General features: G+C 41.2%; 1 protein-coding gene across 1 annotated transcript; it reads right to left on the minus strand.

Moving 5' to 3' along the window:
• Positions 1-84: 84 nt before the first annotated feature.
• On the minus strand, positions 85-17921 carry T265_15221 (hypothetical protein; the record flags this gene model as incomplete). The annotated part of the gene is made up of 4 exons (XM_009177083.1): positions 85-242; positions 1784-2030; positions 8540-8637; positions 17836-17921. Coding segments are annotated over 4 exons (561 nt in total), but the record flags the coding sequence as incomplete, so codon positions are not given.
• Between the last annotated feature and the right edge of the window lie 2972 nt (positions 17922-20893).

Genomic DNA, 20893 nt, shown 5'->3' on the forward strand with positions numbered 1-20893 from the left:
CCTGCTTGTATGGTCCTTCTGGACTGTCATCTACGAAAGCGCGAGTTCTGTAACACTTCGCATTTGGCAGACAAGTCTATCTTGCCACTGTATAAGATTAAGCTTACTAGGATCATAACGCAAAGCAACAAATAATAGACAATAGAAAACTTACGACAACAGGAAACGGGTCAATACCGTATGTTGGAAGTTGTGAAGTTCGTGAAAGAAGTTCCGATTCCGCTTCCTGAACAGTGAGACCTCTATGGCAAAAAAAGAAGAGGACAGGGGCTGTGAGTAGCTAATCACTAAAAATGCACTACACTTCTCTGTACTAATCTATTTAGATGACTGTTAGCCTGTTTGATGAGCTGAACGATTCGTTACATATTTACCTCTACACTAAAGGAGATGACATCACCACAGTGTTGCTATTTCCTGTCATCGCTTCCTTAAGTGATAAAACAAGATCGCGAACCACTGCAAGTTAAACTGTGGATTAGTTTCCATTATTCCGAAACCTATCCTAACGATTGCTTAAAGGACCCAATTACATTAGGTGTCCATTTCAAGAGTGAAGCGAAATGGGCTCTTAAGCAATAAAATCCCTGGTTTTATCGTTAATCCGCATGTAGGCAGTTAGCATAAAAATAGGCTAGAACACCGCAGATAAGTGGAGAGATTTCAACTAAGGAGAATGTTTCACTCGGCTGGTGCCCTCCATTCATTCTGTGAAATTGCGCATTTTTGAAAGTAATCAGATTTAACACTGAATAGGCTAGATGTTTAGTCGGAGTGCTTTTCGGTTGCAAGCTGCCTGATCGTTGGTCGTAAAACGATGCTTCTTCAGGGATGCGAAGGTGACAGTTGCAGAAATAAATGTAGTTTGAGCGACAACATCAACTGGCGCATCCTTAAGAAGGTGGTAGAAAAGTAATATCGAATCAGATATTTTCCTCGTACAGTGATTATCAGGATCATAGCGCACGGACGATCATGGCAGACTAGGTATCCGTAAAAAAGGGAGAATTGCTTGCTTGTATAAAATCAGTCTTGAAAGTAGTTACTTCGAGTAAATATATGTGATTTCTGGCTGGTCAGAACAAGGGTGTGGCCCGAACAGACAAGACAAGACACATCAACTTAGAGTTTTAGTCAGTAAATAAAGGTTCCTGGACTCCAGTAAACGGCTACCTCTCACACAACAGGGTGCGCCGTAGGAACAGCTGAATTAATCAATTACCACCAATGATATCCGAAACATAAGCTGCAGACCAGCGCTAATTTGGTGAACCCTCAAAAGTACTGTGTCACTGACTCCTCCTCAGAAAATAAACTATTTTCTTCTTTCGACCTACGGAACTCTCACTGTTGTGTATTTCGGTTTCACTTCCTTCGTGTGATCTTTCCCAAAAGGTAAACACGTCCACCGATAGATGTATCGATCGTTTAATCATGATGTTTTGGGATGACTGTAGTTGAATTGATGGGAAAAGGCACTAAAATCACTTATTCACCTAAGATGCGTGTCTACCGCGATATTATGATGGACATTATCTGCCAGCCAGGAGAATTTTTCTCTTCGCATGGCGTACACTGAGCCTGAGTCACGTTCTTTACCTATATAGTCTGAATGGGCATTGCGTGACACCAAAGGTGCAAAACTTTTATAGATATCACCTATTATTCTAGTTGCATGCAAGTGAGTATCCCCCACTAAACACATTCGACGAACCACGGAGCGAGACCATCTTGCACGAATCAGGTTATCTACATAAACATAAGAAAACACGACCGAACCAACCGTAGTTTTTGGTGTTGCTTCACTATTTCCATGATGGTCTTCGGTGTTTGCGTGTTGAATATTTTGAAATTCCTCAAATATTCGATGGCAGTAGTGGGCTCCGGTGTACCGCTTTGTGGGTGATTTCCTGACCCATTGACATTATTGTAAGTATCATTCTCCGAGTTCATGTTTGTTTGGGATCCCTGTGTATTTGACGCTTTGGATAATTCCAACTCATCCTCAGCCGGGGCGTCTCCCAGTTCAGCTAAAAACAAGGCACACGTATGAAGGGATGAGAAACCGATGTTTTTAATGTTTGGAGAATACATTTCAAAAATAAAATGCGCTCAGATGGTCTTAACTCATAGGTACTGTAAATCTGGTATCCAATAAAAAGAAGCACATGAAATACGTTGGTTCCAGTGTAATGTTGTCTGAAAATAGAAGAGGTCTTAGAATTGAGAGTATGTTTAGCTCAGCAAGGTGAAAAAATGTTCTGCCTACCCGCAAATCTCTGTAAATCGTCAGGGTGACCATCAAATACCCGTGCAAGAGAATAAATGCTGAGGAACCAGTTACCCATTAATCCCACAAAGCTGAGCTGCGAAAGAAAACTGTTAGGTAGACGGATGGCTGCATAACCAAGGGTCCGGTAGATGTTCTGTTCCAGGTGGAAGTACTCTCGGCTGAGTAATTGTGAGCATCTTTGGGGAATTTTTTAGACTATATCCTGGTGTCTTGATGGGAGTAGCGTTAATAATTTTGGCTGCAGCTGCAGATGTTTGTGATTTCCAAGTGCTGCAATCAGTAACATCTTATAGCTATATTAGAACACTCATAAATAGTCTGTCCTGCGAATGAAAAGTTGTTGGTCACAGTCTGTAGTGTCTGATAGGTAATAATAAAGCGGAGTTCCAGAAGGCTTCAATAGGATTGCAGAAAACGTACTGTATGAAAATGCATTCTGTGGATAGATTATATCAGGTAGATTTCAGATTCCCTGAATAGCAAAGGCTTCAAACAAGCTAACGCTTTGTCAAGTCTTGAGAGGGTCCTACCCCTACAAGATTACCGTTATTATAACATAAACTGTCGTTCAATTCTCCTTCAGGCCACTCCTATCAGAATTTAGAACAACAATGTGAAGGATTTGCATGTGTTATTTCGCTATGAATTGCGTATGAGGGATAACTCGTTCCTGGTGGACAGAATTATTAGACATGTTCACTCATTACTTTAGAAGCAACTGTTACTCAGTTGACTTTAAACCCCATGCGGGCCATATGTTAATTCTAGTTGCCTCAGTTCACTTCATCGATTATGCTGGAAATGTGCGTGAAGCTACACATTTGGGGTGATTGTTAGATAGTGATGAAGGTTTTATTAGGAGTTTGGGTGTGTGCACTAAGACCGTAAATCTGGATACACGAGTGCCTCTGGCCACTTAATTGGGCTGTTTGTCACGGTCTCTAACAAGTATTTCATCGGGTCTTCATTGGTTAGGTTGTAGTTATCAACCCGACTGGGATTTTTACGGGTGATATCCGTGCCTCTTTATGAGGTCATTGCAGTAATGGCAATCCCATCTGCAATGCGGTTGAACGAAAAATGATCTTAAGGAAGAAATTTGCTCTACCGGATGCGAATATAACCTACGACGTACAAACAGCTTGTTTTTTGCCTAGTTTTATCACTTTCTAAACCGTTTGCCAAGACCCAGCACTTTATAAGTCTTCCCGTTAGGTCTGGTGTTGTTTCTTGGATATAACTAAATGTGCGTTGACGTCAGATGGTTAGATTTCTGAGTGATATGAAATAGCAAGCGCACTAGAAAGATAGAAACCTTGGGTCTGACAGCAGGTTGGTGCCGTATCACCGCCATAGGTACCATAGGCTGGCTAAATCCATCTACGCTCTTTCTACGCTCTTTCTTTCAACCAAGCTGCGCAAGATGAAGATATTGTAAAGGAGGAAGGCTGTCAGAAACATCTATTGAGTGTTTGGATTCGGTTCAGCTTGGACTACAGTTCGTGACTGTGAACATGTCAAGTCGTATGGTTGAATTATTAAAATTTATCCGCATTAATATAGTTATTTTGTCAACCTACCTTCTGAGAGCAGATGCTTTGAAAGTATTTAGATTCGAAGGCCAAAAGTCCAGCTGCCTTAGTGCTTCGACATCGAAATCAGAGGGATATAAGGGAAGAAAAGAGCGCTGCCTGATACCACTGGGCGTAGTGAATACAGGGGGTATCGATTCCCCTATTCAGTTGTGCACGTAGCGGGTTCTCGGATGCTAAATACTTCGATTCGCAACTTATTCAGGCCGTCAGTATTTTATTTTTTATCATAGACCACGTGTTATCCGAATAATTATTCATGGGCTCTTCAAAGTGACAAATATCTCCCTTAGCACTGCGAGTAGGATCTAAATATCTGATACCGTCTAGTGAAATACCTGATTAGATTATCCCCAACATTCAACATTTTTAAAGATAATACGATAGTTAAGAACCATAAAGCATCACGTTTCACAACATAATTTCGATTGTCTCTGATGGTCAAAGGCCAACTTGCGAGATCTTTTCTCTCAATAGGCTCATCACTCAAATGTTTGATTGCTTAAATTGGTTGCTAGTTTAAATTCCCTACTCGAATATCTCTGTAAGTACAGTGGCACATAAGCATAGAAGCCATCTTCGAGAGCCAAAATAGTGGAGTAAAGCGAGGATCGCAGCTGAGTGCCAATAAGTGGAAAGGAGGGACACAGGTACCTACTTAAGGAAGAAATTTGCTCTACCGGATGCCAATATAACCTACGACGTACAAACAGCTCGTTTTTTTTGCCTAGTTTTATCACTTTCTAAACCGTTTGCCAAGACCCAGCACTTTATAAGTCTTCCCGTTAGGTCTGGTGTTGTTTCTTGGATATAACTAAATGTGCGTTGACGTCAGATGGTTAGATTTCTGAGTGATATGAAATAGCAAGCGCACTAGAAAGATAGAAACCTTGGGTCTGACAGCAGGTTGGTGCCGTATCACCGCCATAGGTACCATAGGCTGGCTAAATCCATCTACGCTCTTTCTACGCTCTTTCTTTCAACCAAGCTGCGCAAGATGAAGATATTGTAAAGGAGGAAGGCTGTCAGAAACATCTATTGAGTGTTTGGATTCGGTTCAGCTTGGACTACAGTTCGTGACTGTGAACATGTCAAGTCGTATGGTTGAATTATTAAAATTTATCCGCATTAATATAGTTATTTTGTCAACCTACCTTCTGAGAGCAGATGCTTTGAAAGTATTTAGATTCGAAGGCCAAAAGTCCAGCTGCCTTAGTGCTTCGACATCGAAATCAGAGGGATATAAGGGAAGAAAAGAGCGCTGCCTGATACCACTGGGCGTAGTGAATACAGGGGGTATCGATTCCCCTATTCAGTTGTGCACGTAGCGGGTTCTCGGATGCTAAATACTTCGATTCGCAACTTATTCAGGCCGTCAGTATTTTATTTTTTATCATAGACCACGTGTTATCCGAATAATTATTCATGGGCTCTTCAAAGTGACAAATATCTCCCTTAGCACTGCGAGTAGGATCTAAATATCTGATACCGTCTAGTGAAATACCTGATTAGATTATCCCCAACATTCAACATTTTTAAAGATAATACGATAGTTAAGAACCATAAAGCATCACGTTTCACAACATAATTTCGATTGTCTCTGATGGTCAAAGGCCAACTTGCGAGATCTTTTCTCTCAATAGGCTCATCACTCAAATGTTTGATTGCTTAAATTGGTTGCTAGTTTAAATTCCCTACTCGAATATCTCTGTAAGTACAGTGGCACATAAGCATAGAAGCCATCTTCGAGAGCCAAAATAGTGGAGTAAAGCGAGGATCGCAGCTGAGTGCCAATAAGTGAAAAGGAGGGACACAGGTACCTAAGGTGTCTTGTCTAACAAGGAAGAAGTGAAAGACAGCAGAACACAAAAGACGGAACTACCAGGAACAATCGATTTGAAGACGAGTGTGGATGAACGCATGACGTTATGTTTACGTACATTGGTAAAGCGAATTTCATTGAGCGACTAGGCATGACAGTGTGTGCAAGAGCTTCTAGAGTTACCAGATTTGCGGCGCTAATAACAAAAATCAATGAAAGTGGCGTGATTGCCTTCATTCAGTCAATTTACGATCCAAAAAATCATTCAATATGCGCATATTACCATCAGCCAAGTCAGAAGGTTCTCAGCGGTATAACCCGGAAAACTCTGCATAAGTTTGCATCCTTGGATAGCCAGGGGGTTGGTCGAGAAAGTGGAATGTTTAGGACAGCTGGTTTACCGAAGCTTGCTCCAGCGATCACGTGATAAACAAATTTATAGGGAACACCTTTGCATCAGACTGAATTTTAGCTGAGCTTGTTCAACATGTTTGGACGACCAAAAATAACCAGATGAACGTATGAAGAGTACCGTTGTCGTAGAGCAATCCTAAGCATTTTGTCTTTTGAGCAAATTCCTGAACTTTTCACTGAAATAAACATGGAGATGATTATGATATAAAAAGGGTCCAAAAGTTTGACCATTTATGTTATGGTGAAAAAAGAACATGCCGGATGGTTTGTTGGTAACAAAATCACTGGAATAGTGTGGCCTGAAAACGTCTAAAACAGGAAGATGTGGTCATTCAAAGCGGACGTATAATTTCGATAAATAACCAAGACATCGATGCCAGTCAAACGAACGGTTTTGCTACGCAACATGTAAGTGTGAAGATATCTCTCCAGGAACCTTCTGTAGAAAACAGATCTTGCTAGTGACAAGATAGCCAGTGACACATTAGGAATTTTGAGAACTCTAGAACATCTCAGGTAGTTCGCCCGTTGCTTCAAAGTGCCAAAAGCAGTGGTAAGTTTAATCTCCACTTTTTCGGGAAGCTTCATTATACTACTCAGGTATTTCCGTGGGTTGTAAAGGCTCCACTGCGGTTCGCCTTTTTAGGTAGACGTTGTGTAACATTTGACTGTCACGCGATCTGTTGTAGATGGATTCATGTGTGGATGGATCTGAAAGCTCAAGCAACGTACAAGTAGAAATTTAGTTTCATGAACAGGGCGAACCCGTAAACTGAATTTTGTTCCCTACCCTCATGAAGAGATTCACGTGTGCAACAATCAGTGGCTGATAAGCATAAAAGAGTCGACTTAAGAAAGGGAATAGTAAAGTAATCCTAACGTAGCGCGCGCGTTGGAAGAAATGCATCACGACGCGTTGTAGATTTCATGTTGTGTTTTGTATGTGTTTCTTAACGCAAAATAGCATTATTCGCAATTTTCCCGGCAAACTTACGTAACCACAGAATACCAATAAAAATGGCAAGGCAAAGGTATTTTCCGTGGTGGTTATGCGAAAACGATTGCAGAGGATCACAAGAATGGGCGCAGCAAATTATAGTCTCCTGTTATCACAAAAATGCTAAACAAAATAAAACAGTCATATGTTGGACGGGCTCAGTAGATAGTCAAACAGCTACGATGAACTGATCAGGTGGTTTAGTTAACTGTTTACTTCGTACCGTCACTGATGAGACAAGCGGCCAACAATTTTGAGGCAGAGAACAATTCCAACGTGCGCAGACAGTATAGCTACAACTCGACTGTATTATTCACGGTCCAGGTCTACTATCTAACAATAACAGTTGAATGAACGGAAAAAGCAGGTTATCATGATGTTTCTGCAGCATTCTAGATCACTTACGGATGTACGCAACAATTGGCCAGTAAAGTTAGTACGTGCTAAGGCAATTTTTCAAACAATAAGCGAATTTGTTGTTGCGTTTCTTTGCTTAATTCAAATCAGAAGCACCCGTACGACCGTGAAGAAAACTATTAGGACTCACTGCTCGGTTTCAGCTTTTTCAAAGTGTTCCCAAATGTATTTATCCAGAATGCATGGTCATACGGCGCACACTACGTGGCCAAAATATTCTATGCTCTTCAAAGAATGGCCGCTCTGATCAACAGTACAGTAGTTAACGTAATGGGCGACGAAATAACTGGAAATGAAGGAGTTGTACTTCGAATTTTGTAAAACTGAGTGCCAATGTCCAATGTAGTGGTTAGTGAACCTGATAGAATGTCAACACGTTAGAAACACATGCTGAATTGTCCACCACCTCCGTTCATCGAGTTTTTCATCTTGCTTAGGTTTTGTTAAGGTGACCTTGATGTCCCATTATGTCAGAATAAAACAATGGCAACCAGTAAAACCGCTACACTGCTTGAAATCTATGCCACAAGTCTTAAGTATTGACAAACTGTTTGTTAGATTAGATTGGATTAATCTGGATAAATGTCTAGGATTTGCACCTAGAAGAGAAGCCAGAGGGTGCTAAAACAATTTTTGCCGGACGTTATGATGGGAAGGAACTTGCCTAGCAAACTAGAAAGATATCTGCACAGTATACACTAGGTGTACAAAATCTACTGTCACACTGACTGATGCAGATCTGTTACAATCTTACATTGCTGCAAAGGATTTTCGGTGAGTGCTCCGCAGCGAGCAGGAAACAAAGAACTAACGTTAAAAAACAATAGAGAAAATGATTATGAACATAATACTTTAATGCAGAATACACAAAATGATTTCTAGTACCGATACAAAAAAACTAGCTTTCCAGTTAGATGTGTCCTCTGTTTGAGAAAGACCAACTAAAATGTCAGTTTGGCACTCAGCTCAATCCGTTGGTTTAGATGAACAAGCATTTCACTCACCTTGTGCCACTAAAGCGCCGATTTGAGCCACCATCTCCGGAGGGCATAATAGACGACCCTGGGCAAGATCACGACGTATTTGCAGATAGATTAGGTATCTGGAAATAAGTAATAAATTTCATCAATGTTACCACACTCTCTTGGGAACCAGCGGGATTTTCATAAATGTCCATTACACTGGGAGTGGTACTGAGTTTTCGCGTGGTTATTCATATTTAATTTAGCAAGATACTACACTTGTAATCAACCGTACGCAGCTAAAATTTAAAACATAACGTGTTTATCGCCTGAATCAAAGTTGAATGACACTGGCATAAGTAGGGAAAGTTTGAGAAAAAGGTACATTCATTGTGTGGGATAGTTCTGCCCAATAGTCTACGTTCACCGAAAAATTCCATGATCATCGAATCCTTAGTGATTCAGTCAGCTTACTTTTCTGGTCCAACTCAGGAAAGAACACAAAAGGACAGTCTGTTGGGGAATGTTGTTTCTTTAAAGCGATTTTTCCAAAGGCCTACAAATTTTCCGCTCTATATCACTTACCGATGAGTGACAATCTTTTTTGTCACGTTATTTACAGAGTGCGATCTAGCTTGTCCCGGCTACTGACAAAAACATTAACTCGTATTTATTTGTCCAAACAGGTTGATAAAATTGTGGGCTAATTTTGTTTTTATTCAAGAAGTTTGGGCAGAAGAGCCATGAGAAACTGGTAACTAGACCGGTTTGACACATTGTCTAAAAATTATATATGGCAGAAATCATCCAAAAGAGCATCCATTTTACTTGAATTTTCCACAGTTCCACCCACTGCTTTCGTTGTATGCTTATAGATGCTTCTATAACACCAGTAATGCTTTTGTACTGAAACTGTCGCCCCATTGAGCATCAGTGCCATCTACCGCCAGGTCGAACGACATGGATGTTTTCAGAATTTTCACTCTACTGAGTAGCACAAATCATCAACTCCACACTATATTGACCAATCCATAGGATAGCTTTGCCAACTACATTGCCAGTTGACCGATATGTTTATCCTTTTAACTCCAAATATTCAGCAGCAATAGACACATTGAGCCCATGGTACACTTAGCAGGTTGGTGATTTTCAATGGTTTTCCATTTTGTCTTTCGTTGTACTATAGTATCCTTTCTCAGATCAGCCGCCTTGGCCAGGCCCGACAACTTGTCTTGGATATTAAGACTTCAGCAACCAATACGTAAATATTTGTTTGGCACACTGTTTGTATGAAACAGTTCACAAGTAATTTTAGTAAGTGTACTGCGATATGTAGATAGGGAAGATATTCCTGTGTGAAGCAAAGACTCATGTGTAAGCTTCTCATAGTTTACTGCAAGAAATTTGCTCAGCATAATGTCCTAAAATGCTTTTATGCGAAACTTCCATTTGCTTTGGAATCACTGCTTTGAGTGGGCTGTCGACTTTTGGTACTAGGCAGTAGCTTGAGTACAAAATATGGGCCATTCGTGAAACCTATTTGGAACAGCCGAAAATACATGTCAATCATAAGTGGCATCAGCGAAACGCATCCTTTTACTTACGACAAAATAGCACTTACTGCCACCCTGCTTTTGATCTACCGAATAAAATCTTCTGGAGAAAGACATTTGGCTCACATTTGTGCCGTCTGTTGAAATCCATAACAAAGTTTATCAACCTGTAAACTGTTGGGTTGCTCCTGCCAACAGGCACTAACATCAGGCAGGCAGATACATTATTATGGCCAAACGTGCACCGTAAAGTTATACAGATCAAACAAGTCCGTCAAAGGTTCAGATAAAAAATGACAGTTCGTGCTTGAGCCAGGCAGTTAAGGTAGAAAGGGCGTTTGTCGGCTAGAACAGTGTGTTGAAGTTAATGAAATGCATAAAAGCACATGTTGTAAACGACAGGCAGACTGATAACTTCTGTATCCCATCTATTCCTATTCAAGCTGAAGAAGTCGTCATTTCTTTACTTACTGAACTGTTTGCCGGCAGTGAGTTGCTTGTTTGACAGGCCTAGTAGTTTGGTGTTCATTTGCAGAATTATGTCTCCGTTTATTCCTCCTCAGTTGGTGGAAGCCGGTTGTACATCCTCCTCCTTCCACAGACAGCATGAGTTAGATGAAACGGTGAGACGTTTTTCGTTTTCCATGCCATAATTTATCAAAGTAAAACAGGTCCACCCTTGAAACTCCTGCCAGCTGCCTAGAAACTCGGAAGTCCTTTTGAAGAGAATTTGTGATACCAACTTACAATACAAGTACGCTGCTCGAAATTCAGTCAGTTGTGTGATAAACCTCAACCTTTCAACAGAGCAGTTGGTTTCTACGATGCTTCAAAAAGTTATTTGTCAGGCTAGTTAGCTCTCGGAGAGTACATTCTTAGAATTTGCGGAAAAATTAGTTGATATTGAGAGACCGATGTAATTTGCTCCTACATCATCCACAATAGACTCCCTTTCACAGAGGGCTACAGTCTTCTTATTCTGCATTCTTCATTCCATCACCTTGAGGTGTTTTATCATTTAGTGGCTAGAACATTCACCCGCGACAGAAGGCCCTAAGCCAAACTACATAGTTCACTTAGTCGTCATGTAAACAACAACGGTAAGTTTCTACCCTAAGTATGCTTGTTTAGTCCTATGAGAACAGCTGACTATTAAAGACCAGCCTCTGATGCATAGATTTTTTCAATGGAGAGACTTTGTTCTCCAGATTGGATATGAAACTGGCAAGCCTTTGCCCACGAAAATTCGTTCTGAAGCGGTAGACAAAGTTGTTTTCATCAATTCTGTACAGATTGTTTTCACATCCAAACATTTTTAGCGGACCCAACTGCATGAAAATGTTCACACATCGTAAGCCTCCTCTGTGATATATTAGTTCTGCTCCGAATTTCCCGTTGCAATCAGTAAGTTGCTTATTTTTATAAACCGACATATTGAAATTTTGAGGCGTAGTGGTTTTACATTATCCCAGTTTCTTTCGCACACATTTACTTTTTAGACGTGCATCTTAATTCCCTTCTGTGTATTATCTGGATACCTCGCCTCGCCATAACGCGAATCTCCTGGGTTTGATTTTCTCGCCCACACTATGCAAAAATACAATAACAAAAGTATCCAACGCACGGGAGCCGCTGTTTGATACTCTTATTTTATTTAGCCCAATAATATCCAACAAGGGCTCGTCAGGCAGGTACTTTTCTGGTTCACAACATAAGACACCAAGGAAAGCCGCTCGAAAACAGAACAAATGAAAATTTATAAATACATACTAGACCACAATCTCTGATTTATGTTAAAGAAATTTGAATCACTCAACCAGTCTTACTTCATCAGCTGAAATCAACTAACCTATTATAGCCACTAGTGCAAAATAAAATAACGAGCTGAAATACCAAAACTTTTTCCACTCATAGTTATTCGCCAAGCGAACCTTTCGAAGGTTCTAAGGTTGTTGGTATAGTTACTCATCACAGCCCACTTGGGGCTCTAGTCAACGAATACTGTTTTCTCAGAATAATTGGGGAAGAAATAAAATTCATAATTTGTCCTTGGACCAAAAGTCTTTTAGTCTAGGTAACAATCATCGTTTTGACATGCTGCAAAATTCTTTAGGTAGGCTTTTTAGTCTGTGACACTATCCGAGGATTTATCAACAGTTGAGCGGCAAAAAGAAAGCATCGTCATCATAGTCAACTGTGAAAACCTCGTACTTGTCGTGCAGTGGTGGTAGCTGCCACAGTTTCGTTCACCGATTATTTAGGGAGTCGGGAAGAAAGCAATGCATTAAAGGCGATAACTTGGATGCAAGAGCGCCATTGAGGGCGCCATCGGCCCATGTTTGATAATGTCTTCAACCATTGATGTAGCTCGTCTCAGGGTCTCCATCCAGGAAGACGGTAATGATCAGCGCAGCGGAGTGTGCTGGTAATGACTTTCATACTTCGCTGCCAAGTCATTGTTCGACCACCTCTGACTGGTTCCCACCCTTCACGTGGTTCTGTGAAAAGAATCCCTTGAAGAGAGTCGGCCGACTGACATACGCAGCACGTAGCCAATCCAGCACAACTGATGCACTGTGATCAGTTCGCCTATTGAGGGTGAGCTATTTCTCCCGAATTCCATTCGACATACTTTGGCACTGCTGATCCGGTGTTCCCGCCAGACTAGATCAATTCTCTGGAGACATCGATGGTCGAATACTGAAAGTCTTTTGACGTCCTCAGTGCGCAACGATCAGGTTTCTCATCCGTATAGTAGTATGGAGCTCACTGCAGCACTGTGGACTCGACCTGAACCTGCCAACTTAACGGGGTGAGTGGCCTTGAGTGCTGCGATTGTTCCACGGGCTATACTGTCTGGAATGTCGTTCCACAAGGTGCAACGATGCTAAGAAGTTCAAGAGACAGCAATCAGACCAAGAGCAGTGAGACCCCGTACTACCAGTAATCGTTCTTGGAGGCGGACTAGGGATAAAGTCATGCTGTCCTCTGCGACGGGAGTGGGGAGGAAGTAAGGTGTCTGCCCAAGGCAACCAGCATGTCCATATTTATGGAAGCAGTGAGGCTGCTTTCCACCAAGGAAGAAGGGGTTAGAAAACGTCGACCCTGAAAACCACACACTCTGATCCCCCAATGGTTGCCCATGACCGCCGGTGCATCATTTAACACGGTGCTGCTTAAAAGGCATCTGCTGTGAGGAGCTGAATCGGGAATGAAACAATAATGTCTTATTTCCTGCACCCTCGGGTTAGGCCAATCCGCTGCAGCCGAGCAGCTCAGACTATTGAGTCATCGGCTCCGGGAAGGCTCCTCAAGGAAAACCCCATTGCCCGCTGCCTCGTGAGAAAGACAAAAAGAAATGGATGCAGCGATTGAAATCATTGAAATCTGCCTTTCCAATATGATTGCTATGTCGCACATCCAAGCGACTCCTGAAGATCAGCGCGAATAATGTATGGAGTGACTGACCAGCACCAAAATCGTGTGGTTCCATCCCCTCTAATCTACAGATCATTAAACACTCTCCTGTAAAAACACACCAAAACTTCCCAGTTCTCATGGGCTCACCTGTTCAGGCGGCAAGATGGTGCATGTTAGCTTTGATGCTCAGCAACTTCGAGCCATACTGGTTAGCATGCAGGAACCAGAGTAACTGCTTCGCCACAACAGGCCCATAAAAAAGATTTATTACCCGTGCACGATGCTTCAACATATCCACCTAGGGTTTTGCAGCAGGAACTGTACTCATGCACATTTTGCTTTCCTGAATAGCGCATCTAAGTCGCCGCACAAGCTCCTTAAACATTGGGTACGGACACTATGCTCCCGAAGTACTTGTTTCCACATTTTTCCAATAAAATACGAAATCGAGTTATAATGCCTATTGCTATCCTTTGGAGCACAACGCTTATTAGGCCACACAATCTAGAGGCTATCTAGACAGAATAGCTGATTCCTTGTTTAGCCCACATATTTGAAAGTTCAAGCTCAATAGTGCGAAGTCGAAAGCTTGTGATATTGATGGCAAAAAGGAGGTTGTGTATAGCAAACTGCTTGACCAAGCTGAACTAGCCTTCAGGATTGTCCAAGTCTTAGTCAGTCTGCCCATAGAGAAGGCTTTTGAAAAACCTACCTACTAGTAATAGGCTCACTGAAACACCTTGTGACAAACAACAAGAATGTTTTCCAGTGATAAACTGTTGTGTTGGAGAAAGATAGTGGAATAAATTTTAATTTGCTTTGTGCAATAATAAAAAATGAAAGAAACTTTTAAATTGAAAAAAGTAATTAAATAATAAGCCATTCTTGCAGGTGCTTAGATCTTCTGTGATCAGTTTTAAACCAATCACGCGGTAAAATGAGAGAGCTGTGGACAGAATCAAGCACAAACATTTTTGAGAAAATCAAATGGATATTATTTGCTTTATATTACCGCTCCGTGAGTGCCTCACCACAACGCCGAAGACAATTTGAGTTGATATGATACATATTTGCGTTAAACAAAGTCATCCTCTTTTGCTCTGTATGATTTTATTCATAAAAGCACGGGGCTGTGGCAAGCCGCTTTCAATTTAACTTTTTTTATTTCTGACAAATATTCTTTATTTGAGTTGTGCGAAGGTTAGAAACTAATATTCTGTACTGGTTCACAGCTGTTGGTGATGATTTGACACAACAAAGAAAAAGAACATAACGAGAAATTCAGGCGGTTACACTTATTTACAAAAAACGTTGCCAAACTACTGACCAGTTCACTCAACTCTAGCGTGATCCCACTGTTAGAAGAGGTGGCTGTCGTTAGCTCAACTAACTCCAGTCAACTAGAAAAACAGCATGATCACGTTAAGAATGAACACTTATTCATGTCAAGACCCCTCTAATTCTTCAAGTGAAAAGTGAAAACAAGCAGTGTGGTTTGGCTGTGAAGCTCTCGTTATAAGAAGTGTATGATAACGTAAACTCAAGCCACATGTCATATAAATTAGTACAATAGTTTCCACTAAGGCAAACAGTGGGTTATTGTTTAGCAGGACACAAGACCGCATCATGTATGGTGGTTGCTAATGTGCCTTTGCATGGTGCGCCCCAGTGGATTACCGCTTGGCATCAATAGTTGCCAAATGTCATCAATATTTTTTCATTAATCTATGGATGTAATGCAGTTTTGCAGCTCAAAAGGAATAATTGTGTCACATATTTGAGAATCAAGTTTTCTATCCCTCAATCTACGTCCTGAATGTATGCAGACAAGAAGAGACACTGCTGTTCTTGTTAGAGAAATTTGTTTCCAGATGGAGGTTAAAATAGCTTCAAGCTTAAAACATAGGAAAACAAGCTAAATATTTTGATGATCCCGCATACACTTCGTGTCTTTTGAGTCTTATTTAACTACGGAGAGCCTCACCAACAACAAAACTCGTGGTATTAGAATGTAATGTAAAAAGACAAAGATACCGTAAACAGCTTTATGGACATTTCCTACATAATACGCAAAGGGTCAATACCGCTTTGATTAAAATTTAGAGTCTACATCGCACATAAAAGCTCTAGCAGTTCCCATATGGGTTCTTACATGGTAGTGAAGAACGTTTGGTCATACAAATTGAGATCACAGCAACTTTGTACACTGTGATACTTTAAAAAACGTGACAGTGATTAAAAAGCAGCAGGCTTTCCATTGTTAGAATGATCAACATTTCAGCCAAGTCAAAAGTTCGATAGTTTTAGACGGTGCAAAATTTTGAGTTTTTTTTTATAGATTTGATGAGCTATCATTGCTCTGACTGTAAGTTAAGCTTCTCTGAGAACTTTTAAACTCACGATTCATACCTTTTTACACACGATTCCCCAAAACTCTCCTCTTTCAGTATTCGTTTCACTTTCACCCTTGAGTGAGTAGGCAATGCTGAATTCCTGTCTATTCACCCATGTACAGTTGACTTCTACATTTTGGCTTCATAACGCAACAATAACAGCGCTACCAACTGGAACTCGTGCAATAGTAAACAACTTTGCTTTTGGCTACATTATGTCACAATTTTTTTCATAATAATGTAATGAACAGAAAGTATGACGCAACTAAATTCACTTGCGACTGTGCAGACCAACTGCATAACGGTTTGAGGTGTAATTCTGTGATCCTAACAAAAATAGATCCTAATTGAGCCAAAGAATCACTGACTGTAAAAGTACAGCAAGACGTTGGATTAGCATATGGTTTCAAACGCACTTGTGCAGATGTAGCTTTATACCGAAATAATTTGTTTACAGGAATCGGCCTTTGACCGTTCAAATTAATGAATCATTCAACACCTTGGTTTGTCCTGAATGTAGTCACGCATATTTTAGTTTCAATGGAGCATTTAAAAGGGCATACATGTTTCCAGACCGGTCGTCTCACCGGAATGGCGAATTACTACCGTCCAAAATATATCGCAGTTATACAACTAGTTTGATCCGCTAATTATGGATTATGGTTTTCCAAACCACACAAGATGTATAGGTCAGGCAAATTACGGAATACATGATCAGAGCCGCACGCAAATATTTTTGGAGTTAAGCCCAAAAAGCAAAAAATTGTTGTATTATAGCCTACCGTACTATCAAATTTCGGCCTATCAATGAAGTGTCTCGCTAACTTTATTCGCGTGGATAGCTAAGCAGGGGCTAAATAAAGTTGTACCACTCATTTAAAAAGCTACTTCAAATTTTTCCCAAAATAAAGGTCACTCCAAACAAAAGAGGCATAAAACAGCTAGCAAACCACACAATGTGCATCTACTTCAAAAACAAAAACAACAGGAAGATGATAGAAGAAATAATCCTATTGCTGGACCACTTGAATATACTTTTAAAACTGGTATACTATTCGACATAACTTTATTCGCGTGGATAGCTAAGCAGGGGCTAAATAAAGTTGTACCACTCATTTAAAAAGCTACTTCAAATTTTTCCCAAAATAAAGGTCACTTCAAACAAAAGCGGCATAAAACAGCTAGCAAACCGAGTATACTTTTAAAACTGGTATACTATTCGACAAACCAAGTTCACAACAATCTCATCCAAAATGGGACACACTGGCACCAATCACTTCTCAGTATAGAAAAAACACAATCCTGGAAAGGATTACCTATACCTATTGAACCAGATGACTTACTATTGGGTCTGGCAAACCGAACGATCTCAAATGCGACTTAAGAACCTACAATTACCTCATACTCGGGTTTGACGGTGAGCATTTTCTGAAGTCGTTGTACATCTAATTCCCCACAGTCATGGTCTTTAAATACTGCTTTGATTGACATGCTTTGCTGTACACATGCTGCCTTAGTGCGCGACTAATTCCCGTTAAAATATGTGGGCCCGAAAAACTGTCATTTCAAGCCATCATTAGATGAGTGTCTTCGGGAAACCTAAAGAAAGAGCAATATTTTCCGAAACCCCGAGGATAGTGACTATCAGGAAAACACTGATGGCCCGAAAAGGAAGGCTGCTTGTCATTCTTAAATGAAAACGAATCGGATTCCCTATCACTGTCACAGGGTGACCAAAATTACGATAATTCACGACAAATTCGGTGCGTGATTTGAGATAGTTGTGTGAAATAAATGCTTGTGCAGTAGGCAAAAGCACTCGAAAACGACGACAGCCATAAACGAAATCACAACTCTCAACATAATTACTTGAAAAAGGAGGATATGGAGGTGGGTGCGTTAATGTTTGGGGACACAAACATTCAAAGTTTGCTGCCGTCGGCCATCTGGTCAACAGAGACCTGTGACGTACCTGGTAAAATCCTGTTTGACTTCTTTCAATGGATCTGCTGGGTAGTGCTTTAATCGGAAGCTAAGGTTGAAGGACCTGCACCCTATATATCATACATATTGGATAATTGAACCCAGTTTGAGGTTACCTTTCATCTGTTTGTAAACCATCCGACTAAGATCTAACCATTGCTAAAAAGAATTATATTAATAATGCACATGTGCATTACCCTTTGGCCATGCTTGTCCGTGTACCGCAAGCCGAAATAGTCAGCCTCAGCAAGGTCACCAATGGATCCGCAAACGAACGTGAAAACACGCCGACCAAGGTCATTTTTCTGAAATCGCATGTAACAACTAAATTGCCACTGCGTACTGAGATCGGGAGCTCCAGCGGAGGTTGTGTGTCATCCAGTAAACGTATCTTGCACATAATATTTTTGTCGTCATGTCTTTTTAACCTAGAACTTCCGACAAGTTCGTTGTCACCGCCCTCCTTAGCGTGATGCATGGACTGATCATTGCCACTTTTTAGAGCCAGCTTCTTCATCGGTCGCATTAGAACAAAAGCCCTCGCTGGTCAATGGTCCGGGCGCGAACACTCGATAACACGTCCTGGAATCGACATACGCGCTGCAGCGTATCACTCAGTAAAATGTAAAAACAAAGAAACGTTTTGTTCAGTTCAATTATTAATTAAGCATATCATGGCAAGCCAAACAGCACAGAATGGTGGAAGATAGGCTAAGACAGAACACACACAGGCAGTAAATGGCAGATCATGACAGAATCAGAGGGCTTGAATTCTGGAAGGCAAGTCAAGGTCGAATGCCGTCCCATTTACCGCGCATGTCAGCTCTAAAGCCCTCGGATGCTAAATCTGTACACCTCTCCATATAAACCAAGGGTTAAACGTGTTTGAAGACGTGCGGTCGGATGTATTTGGATGGGCATCCTGCTTAAGCATAAGTTTCCGGTTAATCAGTACATTCTCATCCTCTGTTGGATCAAAGCCATATACCACGTTGGCAATGGCACAAGCTAGCACATGCGACTGGCGTTACGAGAACGGATAGCACTATATCAGGGAGACTATTGGAGAGTGGATGGGCTACAGAACCATGAGGGTGATAATTAGTGAAGGGAAAAAGAATGACCCGCGGAACAGTTGCAAATGATGGGTTACGAAAGGAACCTTGGTTTGTACTGCACAATTCATGACCCAGGTCTCACACACTCAGTCGGGATACAACAAAGGCAATCATGATTACAACTTTTGCTCAAAGGCTCGAAACGCTGCTGAACTTTGCTGTCTTCTCCGGATTCTTGTCCTGGTGATCAATCTCTGTTAAGTGAGTAACTATGCTTCCTTCGCTAAAAAGCTATCGCTTTCAGTTTAGGCAAGTAGTTAACACGTGTCGAGAGTCCTTTCAAGCAACACCTTTGTTAGATGAGCTTTCCACTGCTCCAAAACGTCATCACCGTAGTCTTCTGTGTTTCGACTGAGTCAAGCGTAACCCACCTAACCTGAGTTCGTAGCTTATGGCTCCCACATTAAAGGGAAGCCTTGTGGAACGTTGCCGGAAACTCTCACCAGCGAGGACCTGTTAATTTAAACAGCTTGTGCCATAGACCCATATTTCATGAGTGTTCTAGTGTTCATCTTGCAAAGAGGCGAGCGCCCCTGAGATTTGGGACTTAATCATGCATTTCAGGTGTGTTAGAATCAGGTGACATTTTCGGGTAGACCATGTGAATTTTTCGACGGGCTTAGAGTCAGCGGCATGTTTAATGCCACGATATTGCGTAACTCATACTGTTAAAGTAACAATTCCTGCACCGGCGTTTGATGAAATACCATGAGTTGCGCCCCAGCAATTTCTCGGCTTTAAGCCACATTAAACGGTATCAGAAATCCGCACTTTAATGTACGCGATAGGATATGTCATTCTGAAGCACCGGTTTTCCAAATGCCAAATATATTTATTATATATGCAATCATCTTGTTGGGGTGGTTTGATGCACTCCCTCAATCACGAACATACAGAAGAAATAGAAGAGGTTTAAGCGCTGGTTTAACTCACAAAAAAGCTGTGATGGACATGACTGATACTCTATTCATTATTCTCTTGTTTTAATATTACATATGATGTACATATTCGCCAATTCGAATACATACGTGGTGGTTGTTAGACTTCGCTGAATTCTGGATTTCTAGTTCGTCTGGTTATACCGATATACGTACGAAACTTAAGTCTCACAGAATCTCATACCATCCGGGCCCCTACAACACAAACCGGCTGACATGTACTGACGGGTTTCACCTACCTTACAGCTTCCTTGATTTTCTGTTGGTCAGTCGGCCCCCATTATCTCTTTGCACCCCCAATCCGTCTTAATTTACGCTGGAGGAGTTCGACCTGCAGGACACCTCCTAGTGTCCTAATGTGGGCCTTGTCCGCTACGCCTCGNAATACATGCGTGGTGGTTGTTACGCTTCGCTGAATTCTGGATTTCTAGTTCGTCTGGTTATACCGATATATCCGGTATATCGACCCTTTTTCAGGCCAAACCAAATTTTTCGGACCGAATTTGGGATTTGTCTGGATTTCTAATTTCACCATCCCTTGATCTCTAGTTTTGCTTATCATGATCCTGAACCTTTACTCAACCGCTCAAGTTTACTGACGGCCAGCAACTGTTTTTCAGTTGTATCTCAAGCCGAAAAATTGCATCACTAAACTAGTCGTGCCACATGGGATGATATGAAACTCACTGCATATTTCCTTCGCTTCGTTGGCAAGGATGCGTATACTTCAATCAAAAATTTAGTCTATCCTAAATCCAACTTTTCTGCTTTCGCAATCTACGATTGCTTGTCACGTGATACGCATGAGTCCTCAATTTTGTCTTCCTTTGTCTCCTGCTTTTGCTTGCTACTTTCAAATCGTACCGGCCCGACCATGCCTTGCTGAGTGTGCATTCCAAAATTCGGGGAATAAACCTATGATTTTGATGATTACATCCCATGTCTATAGGTGAACTATGGCTTCTCATAAGCAGCAAGGCAGAGTTTTTAC

Source organism: Opisthorchis viverrini (assembly GCF_000715545.1).
Source record: "Opisthorchis viverrini unplaced genomic scaffold opera_v5_394, whole genome shotgun sequence".
Classification (NCBI taxonomy): domain Eukaryota; kingdom Metazoa; phylum Platyhelminthes; class Trematoda; order Opisthorchiida; family Opisthorchiidae; genus Opisthorchis; species Opisthorchis viverrini.